Here is a 23,047-nt window from a genome sequence, read left to right as displayed (position 1 = left end):
ACATTGGGCAAATTTTCTCACAATGGTATGCATGGTTGTGTTTAAATCATTTGACTGTAATAATCAAAAAGCATATAACAATTCTGAACAGATTAAAAAATATAAGCTTTATTTTCGCGCTTTTTAACCTGGGAATTTGCAGCAACAATAAGCGAGATGTTCATCAATGGAAAAAAGACAATGTGTGACCTTCACATGCAATTTCACTGTTTATCGAAGCACCATCACCAGCCAGTATGTCGACAAAAACGGGAGTGGTTGAGACCGATAATTAGGAAGGATCGATTATAATCCATATGACCAGGCTTTTGGATAGAAATCATAAATATTTTCATTTTAGTTTTGTACAAGCAAGCATACACAAACGCATGATAGCATAATTGTATAAACAATAAAGACAATTCGCTCAAGCGGTTTTTCGCATAAAAAAATCCGTTTTGTTTGTTTTCTATTGTAGTATTTTTTAAGGAATTACGTGGTTGATGTCAATACCGGTGATTGAAGCATTAAGCGTTATTAGGCCCATTTATTGCATCATATATTGATGGTATAAGCTGTCATAAAACGCTGATATACAAGGTCGTTACGATGATCATTTTGATCAAAAGTGTTAGACATGTGATAGCATGCGGACAGTGGTTGCATAAAAATAAGATGACATACACGGTCGTTACGATGATCATTTTGATCAAAAGTGTTAGACATGTGGTAGCATGCGGACAGTGGTTGCATAAAAATAAGATGACATACACGGTCGTTACGATTATTATTCTGATCAAAAGTGTTAGACATGTGGTAGCATGCGGACAGTGGTTGCATAAAAATAAGATGACATACACGGTCGTTACGATAATTATTTTGATCAAAAGTGTTAGACATGTGGTAGCATGCGGACAGTGGTTGCATAAAAATAAGATGACATACACTACGATGATTATTTTGATCAAAAGTGTTAGACATGTGGTAGCATGCGGACAGTGGTTGCATAAGAATAAGATGACATACACGGTCGTTACGATGATTATTTTGATCAAAAGTGTTAGACATGTGGTAGCATGCGGACAGTGGTTGCATAAAAATAAGATGACATACACGGTCGTTACGATGATTATTTTGATCAAAAGTGTTAGACATGTGGTAGCATGCGGACAGTGGTTGCATAAAAATAAGATGACATACACGGTCGTTACGATGATTATTTTGATCAAAAGTGTTAGACATGTGATTGCATGCGGACAGTGGTTGCATAAAAATAAAATTCTTAAGATCACGTTCCAGATTTGTCTTTATCTAGTAATAGATTTTGGGAGTGCAAATACTATAATAGGAAAAGGAACTTCGATAGTGCAAAAGTATGTTTAAAGGATATGGAAATGCCATTTAAGAATATAAAAGTATTTATATAACGCATGTGTACTTTTATGCATCTGTGGATGTTTTGAGAGCAAAGCAACTTTATTAGGAAAGAGGATTTTATCAGATTTTAGCATAAAAAGCATTTGAATTTAATCGAAAATCTTATTTGAAAATAAATATTCCTTTAAGAAGTCACAATACATTGTTGATTAGAATCATTTGACATAAACACATACCTTGAGCAAAAAATAATAAAATATGTTATCAAAGTCTCCGCTTTCAAGTCTACTTTTTTTGTTTACTAGACAAACGAGATAGTCTCGGGAACTTTATGTTACGTTAATAGCTGGATCAGGTATACGAATGTATGATTGGCTGGCATCGATAGTACAGTGTACTAGGCAATGAATCACCTATTCAAAAACGATCAACAAGAAACAACTCTTCAATGAAAAAAGCATTCATCAGTATGATTAGTTTCCCTTATGGCTGCGGCAAAGCCCTAGGAAATGGCTTTAATCTAGAAAACCTAAGATCTCCCTACCTAATTCTCCACAACTCATCTGCTACTAACAGTGTAACGATGATATCTCATTTTCTACTGTTTGCATTTCTAAGACGACTACACTTCGCCAGCTCTTCACCATTCGGTGAGGATTTCTGTCTGAGTATTTTACTTGTAATTTCCTAAAAACTGGAATGTCAGCTATTTTCTTTGGAATTTAATTTAATACGGGGTATATGGATCATTCACGTTGAGCATGTAACCGCTGTTAACCGATCGTAAAATCTCATTAATGTAGGAGGTTATATATGAGTCGCATTGCGCCTTCAGACATAATAAAGCGAATGATATAATCATTTATAAAATCAAAGCACTGAAAAGGCTGTAGGACGTAATGGTGGTAGTTTTAAAAGTAGTCATTCTGTTTATATTATCAAGAACTTTCTGTAACACACACTCTTAATGAGCAACAGCAACGCCAAGAATAACAACGCTATATTTTCATATAAGGGAATAGTTTAATACAGGGGAATGGCCTTACTTACCGTATAGGTATTGTGATTGTCTTATTTACCAAGTGTCAGTTTGTTTCTTAAATGGTTTTCAAGGGTTACGACAATTTACACATCGCTTGAATAAAACATACAAAAATATCAGAAATTATTGGTCACCATTTAAAAAAAGAAATGTTGTAACATCATGATTTTACAGTGATGAAGTTAAACAGTAAAATCAGGTGTGCAGCGACTTATGTACAAGTATTGGGATATAAAAGCAGTCACAGACAACCATACCCCCCTCCCTCTTCAAATTAAGATCAGTATCAACTTCCTGGCAGAGGATAAAATTGAAAAACATAAAAGTACAATAACTCAAAATATACTGCATCCAGAGTTATGGTTCTTATGAACTGCACTTATCCTTATTGAGATCTATCTGTATATGATGTTTGAAGTCAATACCTCAAAGACTTTTAAAGTTATGCTCCGGACAAAAACATGTGTTTAAATTAGCAAAGGGCAATAACTAATACTGCCCAAGAGTAATGGTTCCTGTGTTATGCACTTTTCCTTCATGAGATATATCTGTATTTGCTGTTTATAGTGAATACGTTAAAGGTTTTCAAAGTTATGCAGAGAAAAGAGTACTAAAATTAACACAACCCCATAACAAACAAATGCCAACGAGTTATGGTTTCTGTGCACCGCACATGTCCTGAATGAGATCTTCCTGTATAAATTATGAAGTTTGAAAACTGTATCTGAAGGACTTCAAGTTATGCTCCGGACAATAATTGACAAAGAGCCATAATGAATATTTAAAAAAAACTGCCCCAGAGTTATAGTTCCAGTGCACTGCACTTCTTCTCAATAAGATATATATTTATGTGAAGTTTGAAGTCGATACCTCAAAGACTTTGCAAGTTATGCTCCGGACAAGATTGCCCTGATGCAAACACACACACGCCTACCATAACTATATCTCAAAAAAAAAATCAATCAGTGATAAAGTTGACAAAATACATTTTTAATCATGTAACAAATGGAATGACAAGGGTGCTTTGCTATTGGTAAGTCCAAGGTTTTTAAAACATATGATGTACATTTATGTAAGTTTTGTTTACATTCGACAATGACATTCTTGCAATAAAGAAAAACAATGACTGTCAATTTGTATGAAATATATATGAAGCGAATTTCTAAACTAGAGTGATTTAAATGTTAAACATCAAGCAAAACACAAATAAAAAAAATATCGTAAAAGGTGAATGTTGGGGTAACTACGATTGCACAGTCAATGAAAACAAGGTAGGACTCGTTGGGGTTAACACCGGTTTAACGACACCCAACTATACACTTGCCCGAATAATATCAATACGTGCAAAAGTAAAGATGTAAACCTCATTGGAATTATCTTCAAAATCACCAGAATGTTCAGGGTCACATTGAAGGTTTAATCATAATGGATTGCTCCATATGTGCAAATAAAGAGTCAAAACTTTGTCATGCACTAATATAAGGGGTTTTGAAATAAAATGGCACATGCATTCGGTACATAAACACGACGTGCCGCTTACTAAACCCTAAACACTCCATCAAAATTGAAGGTCACACTTTGAGTTTAATCATTATTAACTGTTCTATATATGCACATAAATAGATTATCCGTGTCCGGGCTGTTACTTTGTTATGCAGTGTGTGTATGCTACATATAAAGAAGACGTGTCACATACAAGGCCCACTTCCCTATCTCAATTCCATGGTCACACTTAATGTCTTATCATAGAGGCATGCTGCAGATGCGCATACCCAATATAGTCGGTCGTGTTCGAGTTCTATTTTTGTCATGCTGAGATAGATTTGTTTAAAAATAAATTGGCACATGTGTTCGGTAGATAAAGGCAATGTGGCTAGTGCAAAACGCCAATACCATACCTAAAAGGTGTAGGTCACACTCACATGCTGTTCATTACGGAATGCTGAAGATGCAGCACATTTTACATATTTGTTATTGTTTTACAATATTTTCATTGTATTTTTCACTCCTAGTTTGTACTATGATACTCTCATTAATAGAATAAATAAAGATATCCTTGTTCATGCGAGCTAGGGCTGAACCTTGCCTTCGAATGACTATAAAGAGCAAGCATTGTGGCTCCGGCTTGATTCCTTCGTTGACAGGTGGTGTAAGTGTCCAGTCGTTGAGTACTTGATATAAATTTATTTATAGATCGTGCGTTTATTCACTTGTCCATTGTGAAAATATAATGCTGAGAATGTGCCAGCAAAATTGGATAATACCTCCAAAAGGTCACATAATGTTCGCATTGATACTGTAAGTAGTAACATATTCATAAATAGCATTTCAGTAGATAATTCTACCTTTGTTTGGCATACTTATTTCGTTTGAGTACATTATACGATCACTTGAGGAGATAAAAGATATAAGTACAGTCTATGATAAATAACAGAACTGTACATTAACACAAAAAGATATATGTACGGTAATGACTTAGCATTAGGAATTATAACATTCTTTACAATAAAGTTAAAACTGAATTTTAACGCAGAGTTGTACTTGAAATATCAACTGCATAACAGACACCTGTCTTAATCAATGTTTCAGGCTTGGTTACATGGATCATTGTCAGACTGTCTCAACTGCTTACCTATGGGTTTGCGGCACTCCAGTGTTCGGTACACCGCCCATTGTAGTATCAGCATACACGGACGCGTCTGCTATGTGAAAACACGCTACATAGGACGACAACAACAAAATATTATGATATGATAATAATTTAATTGATCGCGTATCATTGTATAACATCAGCTATTAAATTTAATGTTTTTTATACATAAACTTTAGTTTTGTCAGCCTTTAAATGCGTTATATACAAACTAAAACTGATTTATTTACCTTTACCGCATATTTGAATATTCAGTAGTATTCTTCAGACTATTTCGTATTCCTATCTAACATTAAATTGTAAGTTATTGAGTAATTATATATATATATATATATATATATATATATATATATATATATATATATATATATATATATATATATATATATATATACGTACTTGTTCAACTTGCATTTTGTTTCGGTAAGTATGAACCGTTACTGCCATGCCCATGTACATATCTATCTGTTAACACTATGAATAAATGTGCATCCATTGTGTCTAGTATTAACAGTCGAACAATTAGAAATCTTTCAATATTTGTAATTAATGTTATGACATAATATGTTTAGTTTTTATTTTGTATGGTCATCTAAGAATATACAATGATGTTTGTGTTTGCTTGCTGGTATTGTCAATAAACCTAAACTTACAAATAGTGTTCTTCCCAATTTTAATCTATAATGTTTTCTAGGGTTATTAAGGCAGTGTCGTGTTCGTGTGTCGCTGATCCCGTATTTCACAAATCACTGGAACAACCTGATCTAAGGACATTGGACTATATTTATATGTGTTTGTCTATTTTTCAATGTTTAATTTTAAGAATATGCATGCACTGTTTGTTCTACCTACCTTAATTTATACCTATGCGTAACATCTGTCTGTGCTTGTTGTTTTCTGCATCCACCAACGGCGTTAAATTCTAACAAGTTGAATAAAAAATACATGTGTTTATGAAATATTACTTACATGTAGTTATTTGTTCGCATTATTAAAAATGTGCGTTGGTGCAATTTGTAGCTTATATCAGCAAAATCATTTTGCATACACTTTTGAGTAAGCGTTAAACAAAAGCGCTGCCATGCCCTATATCGTCCAAATTTATTATAGACCCAAAATGGCCGCAGCTATCATGTTGCATATCTTTTCCATTGCGTGATATCCATCTCATCACAACGGAGCTGAGCGTCGTCATTTGCGTCACTTGCACATACGACCGCGCCGAAAAATGTTGCCAAAACAGCAATACAAGCTACATGAAAGAAATAAACTCGATGTTACCCTAAGACTCAGTTTAACTCCAGACCGAACAATAATTATTTTGAAATATTTACTTTACAACATTGACGTCAAAAATGGATCTCATTGATGTATTATCAGTTTAGACGGTGAGTTTTGTAAGCATAATAAAAATGAGGGCAAAACAGAGATTGCTCAGATAACTAAACCAATACACAGCGATGCAGTTTCAATGTTAAATTGAATAGTAATATTTAAATTGTATTTGTATTTCGCTTATCAGACATGATTCCATCACTGATATATAGGGGATATTATGATAGGATGCTTTTCTGGTGACCTGTATTTCGTCGATTATGATGTGTAAACATTTGTTTACTCACCGAAAGAGAAGTGATACAGGTCACCAGAAAATCGTCATTTCGTAATAGTCTATTTATTATATACCTTATTATGTATTCATTTTTAATTTTCGGTTTCAAAAATTGGCGTTTGCCCATTGCCACTAAACCGGGTTTATAAAACTATGACAAACATAACTGGTACTTATTTTTCTACCATAAACAAATCGTAATTTTCTGAACACGGGACGCGGCAATTTTATTAAAAGTTGATGCTCTTAGAAATGTTTGACGTTTATTATATGCAGAACTGAGGAAAGTTCGTAAGCCAATCGCCATTACTATCGATCACGCGAATTTGCCTTCTTTTTTGTATTGGCGAGCTGCCGTTTATGATAATGTTGCAATTGCTGATATTCGAATTGGCAAACAACTACTGTAGTTGCCTAGATAGATATGAAGTGTTCTCTGCTTCGTGCCTATCTTTGAATACCATATTCCTGAATATTTACATGGTACTTAAGGCGTGAGTAAACTTTTATTTTATGCATCTAAAATTTGACAGGTTTAACCAGTTATATTTGTCACGCTTTATTAGCGACGCGAAAGTAGAGTAGTTACTAAACTAATCACCGTATTAACATGATACTGGATCAGAAAACGACAGTATAATTAAAGGGATTTTCAATACGGCGTGCTGTATTTTTTGCATATTCTGTATATTATGTTGGATATGGAAACGGAAATTGATAGGCATATGATAAATGCCCATAGTTTGCCTGACGATCTTTTGAAGCATATTCTGCATGATGAAATATTGTTGCTGTTCTAAAATTTGACTCACATACATTTCTAAAATAGCCACTCTCATCTAGATGTCATGGAACAATAGTCACTATCTTGGTTTGTGTGAATTCAGGTGCAAATATTTGTTTTGTAAAGTATGGCCAAAATAGACATTTATAAAGATTGTTATAGTGTGGATAATTTCGGAAGACGTGTTTGCATCAAGTTATAATTTATCATGATTTTCTTCACTATTAGTTTGACATCGAGCTGAGCTTTATGAATGCAGGATTTTTGTGAACGGTAAAAATTCATTTTCAGGATCCAGCTGAATATACAAGGTATATTATTATCTAATTTATAATTTAAAGAGTTTTAAGGTAACGTTTAATTTAGAATTTGGCTGTTTTGCTGTTGTTGTGCTTGTTGTTGTTGTTGTTGTTGTTTATTTGTTGTTGTTTTTTGTTTTTTAACAAGACTGAAAAGTAAGTGCAAAATGAAGTTGCATAATAGGTCTGTCTGAACAAATATGGAAGCAAAGTAGCCCTTCTTTTTGGTAAATTCAAAGGAATATATGTTCGACAAGTTCATTTTCGTCCTAGCTTTATAGTTAACAAATTTGGAATGACTTTGTCTGCTTTATTATTTTTAGACCTCTTATTATTCGGACAAGTTTTAGAGACTACTGTGGCCATTTTAAGTTGATAATTATTATTAAAATAATTACTGTTTATGTCCCATCGGCAGATCCTAGCGATAATTGTTCACCTTTTTAAATATTGAACATGCCTATCATTGTCTATTGAACTCCCGGATTGTTGAACATTTCAAAAACATGAGGCCTAGAATTATGCCTCACTGAGCAAACATTGCAATAGAAACATGAATATCTTAAGCAGCATTCTGTGTTATTCTTCAATTTACACTGTTGAGTACATTGGCATTATTTATATGCATTACTTAACATAACATTGTCCGAAAAGTGAGGAAAAGCGCACACAATCCCCAAAAAGGGCTATAGACCTCTCCCGCAAAATCAAAGATAAAACAAACTGGCTGTGAATTTTTACCAAAAACAAATGTTGCTTTGCTAGCATTGAAACAGCAGAATTTGACATGAGTGTAACAAACACATCAATTATAACATACTGTATAAACAGAATGTTAACTTAAGATAAGATAGGATCACGGACATAACACTTGGAACAATCCTTGTACAAAGCCAGTCAGCAAGTTCCAATCGGGTAATTTATGTCTTGATATAAACATGGCCCTTAGATATTCTAAAAGAAATAGCGGCTTAGAGATAAGTGTCTGCACTTCATCTACAAAACCTCTGGCGTGAATTCAATAAAACTTTAAAAAGGATATTTTTAAACATAAAATGGCAGAGAAATATTTGTCTACGCTTCATGTCCTATACACATTGTTGGGTTTCAAGGAAACTTAACAGGATTGATCAGTATCAACTGTTGTACTTAAACAGTCACCATCAAGCACCAGTAGTGACTTCTCTTCATCAATTATCATCAATCACTTTTGCCAATCATCAATAATCACTGTCAATCAAGATACTATTAATCATGGTCAGTCCCCATCATGAGTCAATCATCATTGCCATTAATTATTATCGTCAATCAATTATCAATGTCGATCAAACCTTCACTTTCATTCATCATTATCAAGTATTCATCAGAAGTCAATTGTTCTCTTTCAGTTGGCGTTCAATCATCATCAATCAAAATCAGGTATATTCATGAATCATCATTTCATCATCAATGACCTTTGTTAATCGATAATCTTCAATCATCATCATAAGTCTTTTTCAATCAGCTACGATATAATGCTTTGAATAATAATGCTTAACTTTATTGATTTTAACATGTTGAAATCATTGATAATTTATATATGTATAATGTACTCTCGCATTTATCAACTATTGCCATGCCATGTGTTATGTTATTGTAACAACGATGAACTGTATATGTTCAAGTTAACGATAAATTTTCTTTTCTGTTCTGTTCTGTTAAAAAAATCATCCTAAATCATCGATATGAATCCAAATATGATCAGTAATGATGATTACCCTAAAAATAATTGTCCATGTTCAGCTCAGATGGTCTTTGACTAAGTTATGTCACGTTGCAAACATTTTACTTTCAATCCTACAGAAAATGGGGAAGGGAAGACATAGGGTTTTCTGACATAAACACGTTCTAGACTTTAGCTCACTTCAACAGCAGGAAAAGATAGATAACCACTATATTGACATACACCCGGGTGACCATATATCCACAAGTGTTTACTATTCTTTTAACAATGTAAAACCTTACACACACCCCATGCTAACACAATTGGAGGATATGTAGTATCGTATATTGGTTTGATAGTCGGTCTGATGCAACAAGTTTGTGTTATGGACTTCTTCCTCAGTTTCCAAGTCATCCAATTAATCCATATGAAGTTAATATGCCCTTTCCAAAAGTTCCAAAGTTATACCCCTTTTATTAAATTTCCCGGGTGACCATATATCCACAAGTGTTTACTATGCTTTTAACAATGTAAAACCTTACACACACCCCATCCTAACACAATTGGAGGATATGTAGTATCGTATATTGGTTTGATAGTCGGTCTGATGCAACAAGTTTGTGTTATGGACTTCTTTTTCAGTTTCCAAGTCATCCACTTGATCCATATTAAGTTAATATGTGCAAGACTTATGTTTTGTGATGCCCATTCCAAGTGTTCCAATGTTATACCCCTTTTATTGAATTGCTAAATACCGCATTTATGTACAAAACTTGCGTTCCAAGTTTAACCATAGTTTTTAAGTCACCCAATTAAAATTTCATACATTTTATCCGTATCAAAACTAGTTGTGCAAGACATATTTTTTGCGAGGCCCTGTCCAGAGTTATTAGAGGTATGTCTTTTTATGAAATATAAGATTGTTTTTGTGCCAAAGCGCTGATTGAGGGACCTGTGTATTCATCACATTCAGTGATAGGTCTTGTTTGATTTGTCGCTCGAATCCAACTTGTTCATGACACCTTTTTAATCATCGACAAGGCATGAAATAAAATGTGAGCAAAGATCAAGTCACTTTGGCAATTGCTGCACATTCTGCAAAAGGAATTAAAAGGAGTTAAAATAAACATATAACCGTGTTCAAAAGAGGAACGTTCATCTGATGAGGCGGGGTATATATTTGATATACAAATTAAAACAATTCTTTTTCTGAATTGTGACAACACCTGCATTTCATGACGACTTAGGATACGGCAGTGAAAATTGTTAGTCGAATACTATTTTGGAGCATTTCTTATAGCGGCATTATGAATTTTCAATCGTTACATGACCATAGCAAACTTTTGTTCACTTCAAATTGCTTTTGTATTATAATAAATTGTTCTTCTGATGCTTTGGCCGTTTGCTTGACTTCGATGTGGGTGTTAAACAAAGTATAATAGGAGGTTAAAGGCAAATGCGAAAGCCTAATTGACATCGAATGAGAGACACACAACTTACAAACAACACTGACCATTCACATATTTAATTACGTATATTCATCATAAATCCGTAATGTTAATGACAATTTGTGGTTTTATATCCTTATAAGCTTAATTATAAGGTATTTGTTACGATAAGTAAAAGCTACTGCACACACTACCGGAGTTATTCAGATAATACAAAATGAGCTCGTAGCATGAGTTTTGTTGGTACGATTTCAATCACGAAGGCGGGTGCAGTATTATTACTGTTTGTACCATCTAGTCACACTTGTCGTGCAATATTGAGCACGCGTATATAGAAAAATCGTGGGTATGTATCCGCATTCTACTTATTGCACAGTAAGAGTTCAGCGTTCTGGTTTTCTTTACGGTATGAGAATGAATGCATAAAACAAAACAGAGCAAACATCATCACATATTGTACAATCAATGTATACATTCTCTATCGATTTATACTGTTGTTGTTTCTCGGTGATTTTCTTAGCGTTATATCTAAATGAATGGATATTTTTAAGAAAACCATGCCAAGGCTTCCAATTTGATTTGTGTGTTCTTTTTTAATTTTCATATAATACGCACGATTTTTGTATACAATTCGTAAGAGATCATTAATTTTACTGCATTGATGCAATTTTGGCATTTTGCAAATCAGACATTTAAAAATTATTGTTTTGTCCACATTTATTAATCTCACGTTGGTGTTTTTTGTGGAAACGAAATTAAATGTACTGGAAACCTCTTTTTACATCTCATTATTATTATCACATGCTTGTGAAAACATTGCTGTATACAAGAAGCGTATATGAAATGATTTACAAAACGGGGGGGGGGTAAATGAGGCAATTTAAGACCTGCCAGTCTTTACACTGTTTATATATCGTAGCATTTTAGGGGATGAAAGTCTATTTCTCAAAACGTAACAAATTTTACAGCAAAGTCCAGCAGATGCGGTGGCACTGACAGAGGTAGTTGGTGATAAAGTCCGAGTATTACCCTGGTATAGGAGGACTGTTTTTTTTACAGTTTTAAGGGATATGAATCTCTCAAAACGTCAAGAATTATGTTCCGAAGAGTTTCACTTGTGAAGTAAACTTTTAACAATGTTAGAAATAGATATACGCTTCATATTAGATAAATGAGATTTGGTGAACGTAACCAGGTTGTATTTCGATAACAAAAAAACACATTAATTGTTCACCGTACATAAAACAGCCCTGCGTTCAGTAAAGGTGGTTTTGATTTGGTTGCCCGCTCGCAGTGTATGCGCAACGTCCAACGGGGATATAAAACAAAACATAATGTTTTAGTTAGCTAACGTTTTTGATATCTCAGTGGGAGTATTGAAGTCGTGTGGTTTAAGTTCAGCCTCGTGCCAGGGATTTTAAAGTTCGATCAACGTTCGCCCTGAAACTCTAATTGCATTTTGACAGGCAAATCTGTCTACACTTACCATTTGTATTTAAGCAACAAAATGTCAAGATAATCATCGTCAATGTCGCAATGTGTATAGAAGCATAACCATGAAACAAATATTCTGTTAGCGGGTACAGTTAATACCATAGTGCTTTTCCGATTACATGCTGCCCATAACTCGAACGGAATGAAATGTAATATTACTTTATTTTCATTCTTTTTTTTCAAATTTGTTTTTTGTCTTAGAGAAGTTTGGACATCAAAACATGCATTTTAACTAGTATAAATACGGTAAATCCATATCAACAAAGAAGATAAAGAAGGGAGTGAACTTAGTGAACTTAATTGGAATAAATTGTATTATATCAAGTTGTATCGTAGCATATGCCAATTTGTGTATTATCATACGTGTGCTATCTACACTCTTAGAAACACACTTCATTATATCAGATATACAATCAACTTATGTCACAATAATCAGAAATGCGTAATTTGAGTTAACAGGCCGACAGATAAAATGCAATTTAGAGTCTTATCTTTGATAAATAAATACAAAATGTTTTCTTGGAATGTAACTTTAATCATCTTACGTCAATGGCCATAAAAAAACATGACAACCAAATGTTAGCTATTTTTCGAGGCGAAAATATTTAACGAGCTCTTTGATCAGTTTTCAAAAAAAAACATAGAATAAAATGCGTTTTTAGTTTGTTGTAGAGTATTACTACAGCAAACGTTCTGTCCTAATCAAATATATGTATGTTTAACTGTCTTTCAGCCCGCTCTCACTTCAAACTCAAACGTCAGCAAACACAGGGATGGGATAAAGTTCACTATCGCATGCAATTTGCGCGCATTTCTTAAAATCTACAATTAAATGCCATTTTAAATCCTTTCTGGGCATACAATAAAAAGAGCAATTGTTAGCTCCAGTGAAAAATTGCAATATATATCATCTTGTGAACATAAAATAAATCAACACGCAGTCACCAGGAGCCGTTTATCAATCGAGCAACGTTCATTCAATTAATATACAATGAATAATAAAATTTAATACAAACATAACAGAACAGGACACTATAGTTTCAATAAAACCTCTATAAGGTGTTGAGAGAAACGGTATGTAGGTAAGGAACAGAACAGGACACTATAGTTTCAATGACACCTGTTGTTAAAATGATTCATTCACATCCTTTTTTCCGGTTGTCTCTGTCAACCTTAGTGTCGAAATTTATTAACTTTCTAACAGCAAGCTAAATGATAAATCTTATAGTGCAATTAGAGTAAAACCTTCAGCTTTGTGATTTTTGTCTTTGTCCCATTTTTCTTTATTTAGTTTTAAAACAATATCATCAGTCGACTCTGAAGTTTTATGGTACGCATATTGAAAGGATTCTACGGCATTTAAATGAAATACTACTTAAGCAAAGGTTTCCATTCAGTAGACCTCAAGCCATACTCGCGTGTGCAGTAACTTAAATTGTTCTTAACATCAGATGAGGCTAAATGCAGAAATGAAGTTTCTTGTAAATCTTTGCGCAGTTGCAAGTATTGTGTGCTTCGTTCTTTCTGAAGACATGAAAGAAGAATCGACATTCAATTATGAAGAGAAAGTTTTGGAAATGGTTTTAAAGGAAGACAATGAAATAATGAATGGCAACTCACGAATTGAGAATAACTACAAAAGTGTTCAAGATGTCAAACAGTTAATACAATTACTTATAAATAATACGGAAGAGAACAAGAGTGAATTAAAAAATCTTTTTGCAAAACATGACTCGCGAATTGAAAACAACTACAAACGTGTTCAAGATGTCAAACTGTTGATACAATCACTTATAAATAACACGGAAGAACATGATTCGAATTTTGTGGGTACGTATGAAGTTAATTTTCTTAAACCGATATTCTCTATCTAATTTTAATTAGAATAACTTGTTACGGAAAAGAAAATGTTATCAATATTTGGCCTTTTGCTTGGCTGTGATGTGTTTACCTTACAGCAAGATTTTCCATGTAGATCTCATCGGTGCATTATTATTCATACGAAATACAATGGAGATTACAGCACATTAAACAACAATTTAAACAAAGACTAACAAAGGGGAATGGGCAAAATACTTACATACACTAAACCAGTGACAGACAACGTACAAACAATACTGACCATTCATGCAAACAAATACGTGAAATCATTATAAATTTTAAATAACACTGAAGAAAACAAGAGTGAAATTAAACGTCTTCTTGCAGAACATGAATATAAGATTTGTGAGTACATATTAACTTAATTTTCTTGAAAAAATATTACTTCACTTTTCTTTTAACTAGAATATTTTTATGGAACAAAAGTTGTTATAAACCTTTAACTGTTTGCTTGGCCTCGTTGTGTTTATTATAACAAGATCGTCCATGTAGTGTCCATTGGTGTATATAATTTATGAGTAATACAATGGAGGCTGCATAGACAAGCTCAGTAGCAAAAAAATTAAACAAAGACTAACTGTTAAGAAAGGCATAATGTTATGAACTAACCCACACTAAACCAGAGACACACAGCGTACAATCATTACTGACCATACATATATAAATAAAAAACAAGTTAATTCATCATTAATCCTTTGTGTTTGTGACCGTCAGTGGTTTAATATCAGGGTTGAACAATGGAAAAACTAAAACTGTTGCCATATTTAACCATTAAATGTAAACAATGGGGTTGGGGATGGTGTAAGTTTGTATGATGGAAATATTATGCTAGAAAAATGTTCGGTTGCAAACAAAAAAGTGGATTTATAAGAAGAAAAACTCTGTCTATATTCAAAAGAATTCTTCCAACCGACCATATTGTACATAATAAATCAGTTCTAATTAACTGACTAACGGGAATTATCGGTAGAAGTAATCAAAACTGATTTTTGTGCTATTTATGCTAGAATACCGTACCTGAATTGCAATTTTCTGTGCAAAATAATCTCTTCATTTTCAATATAGTATTAATATAACCAATAACAAATTAACGCATATAATTATGATTTAACGTAAAAACAACAATGTGCATTAAAGTGTTATAAACAAGTGCCTACATCACGCAACGGCAAACGAAGGTAAACTCAATTGGAATATTTCAGAAACTGTGTCAGAAAGATATGTTATGTACTATAACACTGCGTCATTTTCCTTATGTATGTGATTACAAAGTAAAATGTATACCATCACAGAAAATATTTATACCTTTATTCATTGATTCTTTCCTGTAACATGCTTAATAGAATTGGCTTTAAGGGACTAACGTTAAATTAAAATTCATTCAAGTGAACAAATAAAAAAAAGATTAACATGTATTCAGTAAATGGGCATGCTATGGTGTGTTGCCGATCTCCACATACAGGACGCACTTATTTTCGAGAATATGTCAAGTGTATACCAGAATCGGTACTATTTCTTATATTCGCTATTTTGTATGCAACCGAACAATTTACTCACTTATTGTTTACATTAACAAAATACCCCCCCCCAACTTTATTAAACGAAGCTGTATTGTAAAATAAAGATACTGCATTAGCAGATATGAAAGATGATAGAAACTTAATCTTTCATCGTTATCATTACAGCCCTGCGTTCCGTAAAAGTTTTTGCGGCTAATGTTTGCAATTTAGTTCCCCAGTACAGTGTGCTAACTCCAGCTACCGTGAATGAATGTTAGCCAGTAACTGAACTTTATTTTTATTTCAGGGGGAGGATGGTCGGACTGGGAGTCGTGGGGTTCCTGCTCAGTAGCATGTGGTGAGGGATTTCAAACACGCGTGCGTAGATGTGACAACCCAACACCCTCAAGTCACGGGAGATATTGCCATGGTGACGCCAAAGAATGGCGAATGTGCGATGGGGCTCAAACAAAAGGTAAACTTTTAATCATCAGGGATTTAAACTCGGGAAATCACACATTTTCTGTTAACTCATTTTTTATATATTGAAGGTATTATGTACATACTGTTAATTAGTTTCAATTGGTGGATAATGTTTAACCACAAACTGTTTATTTTTGCATTTTGCAAGCAAATCAGTCTACTCTTACGACCATTTAAATTTCAGTGACAGATTGTCTGGATATTTATCGTAAATGTCCATCCTCACCTGACGGGGTGTATCGAGTCAACTTGTGGAAATCCAAGACGGCTATCAGTGTGTACTGCGACATGACGTCAAGCAACGGAGGATGGACGGTTTGTTAAGTGTTATGTTATCCGATAGGGGTTTGTACGTGGAAAGATAGTAAGAGAATATCTTAGTTTAAAATGTGAGCTTTTATACGCTTAAACGGTATACCTTGTATCTGAAATAAAATTGCGTTTAAATTGTCCAAATATCGGGGATAAAAGATTTGTGTACTTTGTAAATGGAATTTATTTATTTGTTCGATTTCCTTAGTTTATTCGTATCATTCTATAATTAAAACGGAATCTAACAGTATGAAAAAGTGACGATAGTGCGTTTAATTTGAAAGAAATGTGCAAAAAAACACGGCATTTCTACCTTATGAGACGATAGTAGATCACAGTAAATCTTTTAGCATTCACCAATAATTTAATATGTTTGCGTTTTCTGCTATTAAATACACGGTTATAAACTTGTTATCAGTTATTAAGATTTTTCCATATATGCATTATTAAGTTAGAAATTGAAGGTTAATCACTCAAAATTTATGTTTGTTAAACATGTGTTTATATTGATTTTGAAAAAGAGTGTCGTATAAATAGATATAAAATTTATCATGTCAAAACTACGTCATGTTAGCCTCTGTCATTTATTTGAGACAAAAACACTCGATTGATATTGTCTAACGTGTCTGTGTTGTTGTTTTTTATGTTCGAATGAAAAGTATATTGGGGAACGAATGCCGCTTAACCCGCCCACTCCTTGTAATTTCGGAAGCACACATCTCCGCGATAACTGCTCACACTATGGCAGTCAAGGGTTACTGCGTACATTTGAAATGCTAATGATCATTCGTATACGTCTTTTCCGAAATAATAAGAAAGATTGGAGTTAGAAAGCGTCGTCCAGGAATATTTTGCTAATGTAATGTTGTGTAGCAGTTTGTTTGAAATGAACGCACGGGGTTTCGTCCTATGCTATTTACTGACTTGAAAATGTGTTTGCAAACGAATTTATTTAAGGAATGAGTTGTGGGCTTGAGTCATTATCGGGGTATGAACGCAATTGGGCTGGTCAAAGTGTGTGGTGTTCGTAGGACTCCAGGCGTACTTTGACCAGCCTAATTGCGTTCATATCCCCAATAATGACATCAATCCCGCAATTCATTACTTCATATTATATTAACATCAATAGTGCACTACTTCACTCATGAATTGTTCAAAAATGCTATTTTTGTACTCAACCTTTCAATAATCTTTTCTCACCCATTCTGTAAACAGAACGAACCGAATGTAACTGGAAATGTTTTATCAAATGACGTCACGATAACGCGGGAAAAGATCAACCACTTGAAATCACTTATAAACGTATGGCAATGATGCACTTAACAGGTCATAATTTAACACTTTCTTAAATGTTAATTTATATTTAACGGCACCTTTTGACACAATACAAACAATAACAAGATAAAGAAATCCATGTATATTGTTATGCGATGCATTGCGATACAAACATATACGAAGATGTTGTGTTCATCGATTGATAACGGCAATTGCCGAAAGCAATTCGTTTAGGGAATGGAAGATGATGTGTAAATATAGGTAAATTAACATGGTCATTAAGAAACTACTTAGGATCGGTATTATTTTCAAAACCTGAGGAAATTAATTGTTCTTCATTGACCAGACATACTGCTCATAGAAGGTTTCTGGGGAGTCTCATTTAAAGTTTTAACAGAAATGACATACACCTAATTATATTTAATCTGATATTATGTGGAGCGTTGCGTATTATTTAATAATGATATGGAACATACATGATTCAAGTAATATTTCTTACCTCATTATCCATTAGTTGATATACGATGGGATGTTGATTTAATTATGAAAAGTAGGTTAAATCCCAACTCTACCATATGTTTATTCCTTATCATAACGGTTATTCCTTAGAATATGTTTACTCCATCGTTAGAACTATAACTAATATTTAATTCATAATCATATCAATTGTCTTCTGTCGTTCTAAAAGAGCCACTTCATAAATGTGTTATCAGTTTACTTGTTTGTTTGTTTTGGTCGTTACCTAAACTGTCATGACTGTCTGTCTGGAACGCATCCTTGGACTTCAAGAGTGATCTGCCACTGATTGGTTGGCGCACATGCGGTCAGCCACTGATTGGTTGGCGCCTGAGCGGTCTTCTTTTTGTTGGATGGGCGCTCTCCGGGCAGAAAGTCATTGGTTAGTTTGGGTCACGTGGTACATCTGGACATACTATATAAGAAGCGCGTCCTCTGCATGAAATTTGAGCTTTGTTAGAACTTTTGAAGAACTTTGGAAAAACTTTTAAGTGAGTTGAAACTTAACTTGAGCACTTTAAGAACTAAGAATTTGGAACTTTGAGCTTAACATAACGCGGCCTCATTGGAAGACTTTTTCATTACTTATATTCATATTCATGATATACATTCTGAATCCCATTTTTTAATTCTTCAACACACAATTAATGGCTCTAAAAGCTAATGTATCAGTACCGTATGCCACTATGCGACATTGATACTGACCATTAAAGACAGACAGACTTGTCCATGGAAAATGCAAATACTAGTCCATGCGCGGCACATCAGCACCAAGGATAACTGAAAAAATGCAAACTTCAGTTTTCTAGCTTGATTTAGTAAGTATGTTGGACCAATTATAATAAAGGCCAACTATTTGCATTATATTCAAATAAGTGTTATCTAAATTCGTTAATTTAGTAGGTTAGATAGTTGGGAATACATATCCAAAGTTTCAATGCAATAAACGATGAATTTATTGATATAATGACTTAAAGATGCTTACATGCAAAACCCTTACCAAGGTGTGAATGCCGACGCCGCTGCCGACGCCGAACCAAGGGTGAGTAGTAAAGCTCTCCTTATTCTTCGAATAATCGAGCTAAAAATAGAACATGCATGCAAATATGACTTTTTCATGCCCTGCACATTAGCACCAAAGATAACTCAAAAATGGGTAACAGAGAACCTGTATTCTCATTGTGGACCTACAAATGCAGATTTATTGTGCTGTTTTTTAAAAGAATAAACAAACCTACTATACTTCAAGCAGTCGGAATTCAATTTATGCACTATCTTGATTGCAAACAGACCTGATTTAACTATTATAAATTGTTTGAGTAACTTTATAACTTAATAATGTTATTACCTTGGTAGGTGATTACTGCAACATATAAACGCCATATCATTAATCTTGGTTGTCTTTAACTAAAAGCATTATATCTTAATATTACAGATACTTTTGATTTAAGCAGTTCGTGCTTTAAATCACAAAATATAAAAGCGGAAAAGAGTGTAGGTGATATCAAGTCAAAAAGCAGATAAACCCATTATCATTTGGACTTTCAACTATATTCATTGTAAATAGAGTGTAATCAAATCATCTATGGTTATAGAATGTCACGATTGGACGTGTATTATTGCAGTTTTAGAGCTATTGTAAGTAGCACGGATGCAGGTCTCTGAAAACGAATTATGATATCATTGCGACCATTCAAAACAGAAGTACCTTGCCTGAAACGGAACTATTTAATTAATTGTGTAATTATAATTAAAAGAGGGCAAACAAGTTTTTACCTTTCCACGCAATGTTATAAACTATCTCGATGCCGACTTACACAAAGCAATGAATATGCTTCGGATTTAAAACTTTACGCACAAGGAGACAAATTTCAAAATAAAAAAATGCAAGATATCGTCAATATTATACACTTGTAAAACTAACTCATAATACTATATACTATTTGAAGAGTAAAGGAAAGTATATGCATATCAAATACAGTAACATAAACGATTAATACATTGGGAGGGCTAAAGATTGTCTAATCAAAGGAAAGTTTCTTACCAAATAAAAATAAAAAAAAAACTCGAGCAGCATTAAGGGAATATGTCAGTATTTTAAATCACATATTTTGTATAGAAAACAGCGTAATATTGCTACGGTTAATACGTGCATATTATCGGAGGTCATGGCGGACAGCAACGGGTAAATGATAAGCCACGCCTTATCTAGACGCTCATTGGTCAGTCGGATATCAACCGTAGAGTTTGACTGACATGCCGTGTCATGTCAATTGCATTGAAAGATAGTTTTCCTTGTTTGGATTTTAACATATATTAATACAAAAAACAGGTACAATGAAGAAGTATTGTATAAATATTCATCAAGACAAACAATTATTAATTCCATCTTGCACTTGGAATTGTCCGAAATCAAAGAAAGCCAATGCCGTTTCTAAGACGGTATTAAACCTATCCTGCATTGATCCACTGATAGCTTATTTAAACTTCCCAAAGCGCATACAGCCGCTCCACCAACAAACAAGGCAGCCGTTGCCCGAGAGCTAGACCTGTCGCTCCTGTACTCTGTGCAAGCTCAAAGAAACTTCCGGATGCCATGGTTGGTCCCTATAATGTTGTAATGCATGTTAAGATTCACACAACAGATAATTGAAATTATTTCCTCAACCTAAATTGAGTGGACGTTAAGGACTCAAATCAATTATCAGCGTTCGCTTATATTTGACCTTGATTTGATAAAACTTAATTGTAGGCTGTATCGAGATTCTTCCGTTGGGTGATGTTGCTTTATTCTTCTTTACATCGCTTATCAGAACAAGTGTGTTGACAACACTGCAAGTGCATGTAGTTTGTTTTGGAAAACAGTTTTAACAAAACTAAGATTGATAATTATATAACAAGGTACCAAATGTATGCAAATCTACAAACCTGCATACCAGCCGAGATGGACCCAGCAACGACGCCGGCTGACCAAAACCCGAGAGCGCCTAAAGCAACAGGAGCACCAACCATTGCTGAAACACCCGCGGTAACGTCAACTGCTGCACTCCAGAATTATAAATGGGAATAGTATTCTAGCCAATAATTTTTCGTTTAGTGCTTAAGTTGCTTTTAAAAGATTAAAGTTACATCATAGTTCAAACCTACTTATAACGTATCCCGTATGTTTTGAACGAGCTAATAATTGTTTTAGGCATCGACTCTTTGGATAATGATTGGTGCGTGTGGTAAGATATATGAACAGTTCAATCTCCTGTGCCCTTAATGCGTACTTGGAACCTATTTTTCAATTCAGATTTCTCCACGCATTGACCTTTAAATAAGTCATATTTATCGGGACTACCAAATCAACAATGTATTGAGACTTTGAAAAGATATTGCAGCTATTTTGGAAAAAAATGCATTATTGTAACCAGGAAACATATTTCTTCCACTGTTGGAATTTGAATAGATATCATCAAGAATACATTGTTGTTTAGGTTGTCTGCTGCATTTTGACACAGAAACAAAGTAAAAATGTCGACAGACTATTCCGAAAAAAGCTGAATGCTTTTATATCCAAAAGTGTATATGCTCTTCATTTGTAAAGTTTGTTCAACTCCCTAAAATATTTCACCAAGAATGTTAGTTTTACTTCTAAAAGACTGTTCCTCATAAGTAAAAAAAAAAAACTTTTGAAACGTTCTGATTTTTGACCTCTTGCACTGTGGCCGGCTCTTAAACCTCTAGTCACATTGTAGTTTCCATACCTTATACGTTGTATAATTATGTACTCAAATGAATAATTATATGAATGCTTTCGAAAATCTGGGGCCAGACCCTAAAATCACAAAATTCTTATTAATAAGAATTTTCTCAATCTTGATTACATCTTATCATTTTCTCATATCACATGGTCGTTTTCAAAACTATCATGAAATAATTAATATTTGTTTTTTTAAAATCAATTTAATGACATCAATTAAGACATTTTTTTAGATCAACAAAAATAATCGATTTAGTTCGTACCTGGCATTCTTGAAGATACTATCCGACGTGTTTTATGAAATATCATTCATGCACGGATCTAATGGTTAAACATTACAATAACAAATTACCGATTATCTACTGAATGTAAGCGATTGAGTTTTTATGCATAACTAATCTTTTTAGGCCATACCAATCAATTATTTGCATACATTTAGTAGTCTTTACGTAATGCACGAAACGGAAGTCGAAACGAAAGTATGTTCATTGTATAACATTATTTATCTTATAACTGATGACATGAGTCGTTAGATTAGCACTGGTTTCCTCAAGTTAATGCATACTTTGATAAGATTTAAATTTTGCGATTTATCTTTATTTAGGATTGTTGGAATAAGAGTGTGGTTTGTGCACTTAAACTGGTTTAAACCCTCAAAAAATGTACATTTTACTGACCGTTCCAAGGCGGTACCAAACACCATGAAAAACATACCTAGTTTATTTTATATAAATAGTATGTATACACTGTGCTGCTTGTAAAGTTTTGTGCTGTTCTTCCATGTTTCTTGTTTGTAATTTTATGTTATATGTCTTTGGCGTTTACACAGTGCCATTAAACCGGGTTTATTCTTAAACGTTTTGCTACTGTGCTTGTTTCGGTAGCTTTTCGTATAAATATTGCACATGTCGACAACTTTAAATAAATTATTCATGTTAGGTGTGAAACA

At 33.7% G+C, this 23,047-nt stretch overlaps 1 protein-coding gene across 1 annotated transcript; it reads left to right on the top strand.

Annotated features, from left to right (window-relative positions):
* The first annotated feature begins 13,800 nt into the window (after window positions 1–13,800).
* On the top strand, window positions 13,801–16,659 carry LOC128204114 (thrombospondin-2-like). The gene is made up of 3 exons (XM_052905462.1): window positions 13,801–14,217; window positions 16,075–16,242; window positions 16,435–16,659. The coding sequence occupies exons 1-3, from the start codon at window positions 13,839–13,841 to the stop codon at window positions 16,572–16,574; spliced, it is 687 nt and encodes a 228-aa protein (XP_052761422.1). The 5' UTR covers window positions 13,801–13,838; the 3' UTR covers window positions 16,575–16,659.
* Window positions 16,660–23,047: the final 6,388 nt, after the last annotated feature.

This window comes from Mya arenaria, chromosome 10 (genome assembly GCF_026914265.1).
Source record: "Mya arenaria isolate MELC-2E11 chromosome 10, ASM2691426v1".
NCBI lineage: Eukaryota > Metazoa > Mollusca > Bivalvia > Myida > Myidae > Mya > Mya arenaria.
Note: the sequence above shows the minus strand (reverse complement) of the source record. Positions and strands in the feature narration are given on the sequence as shown.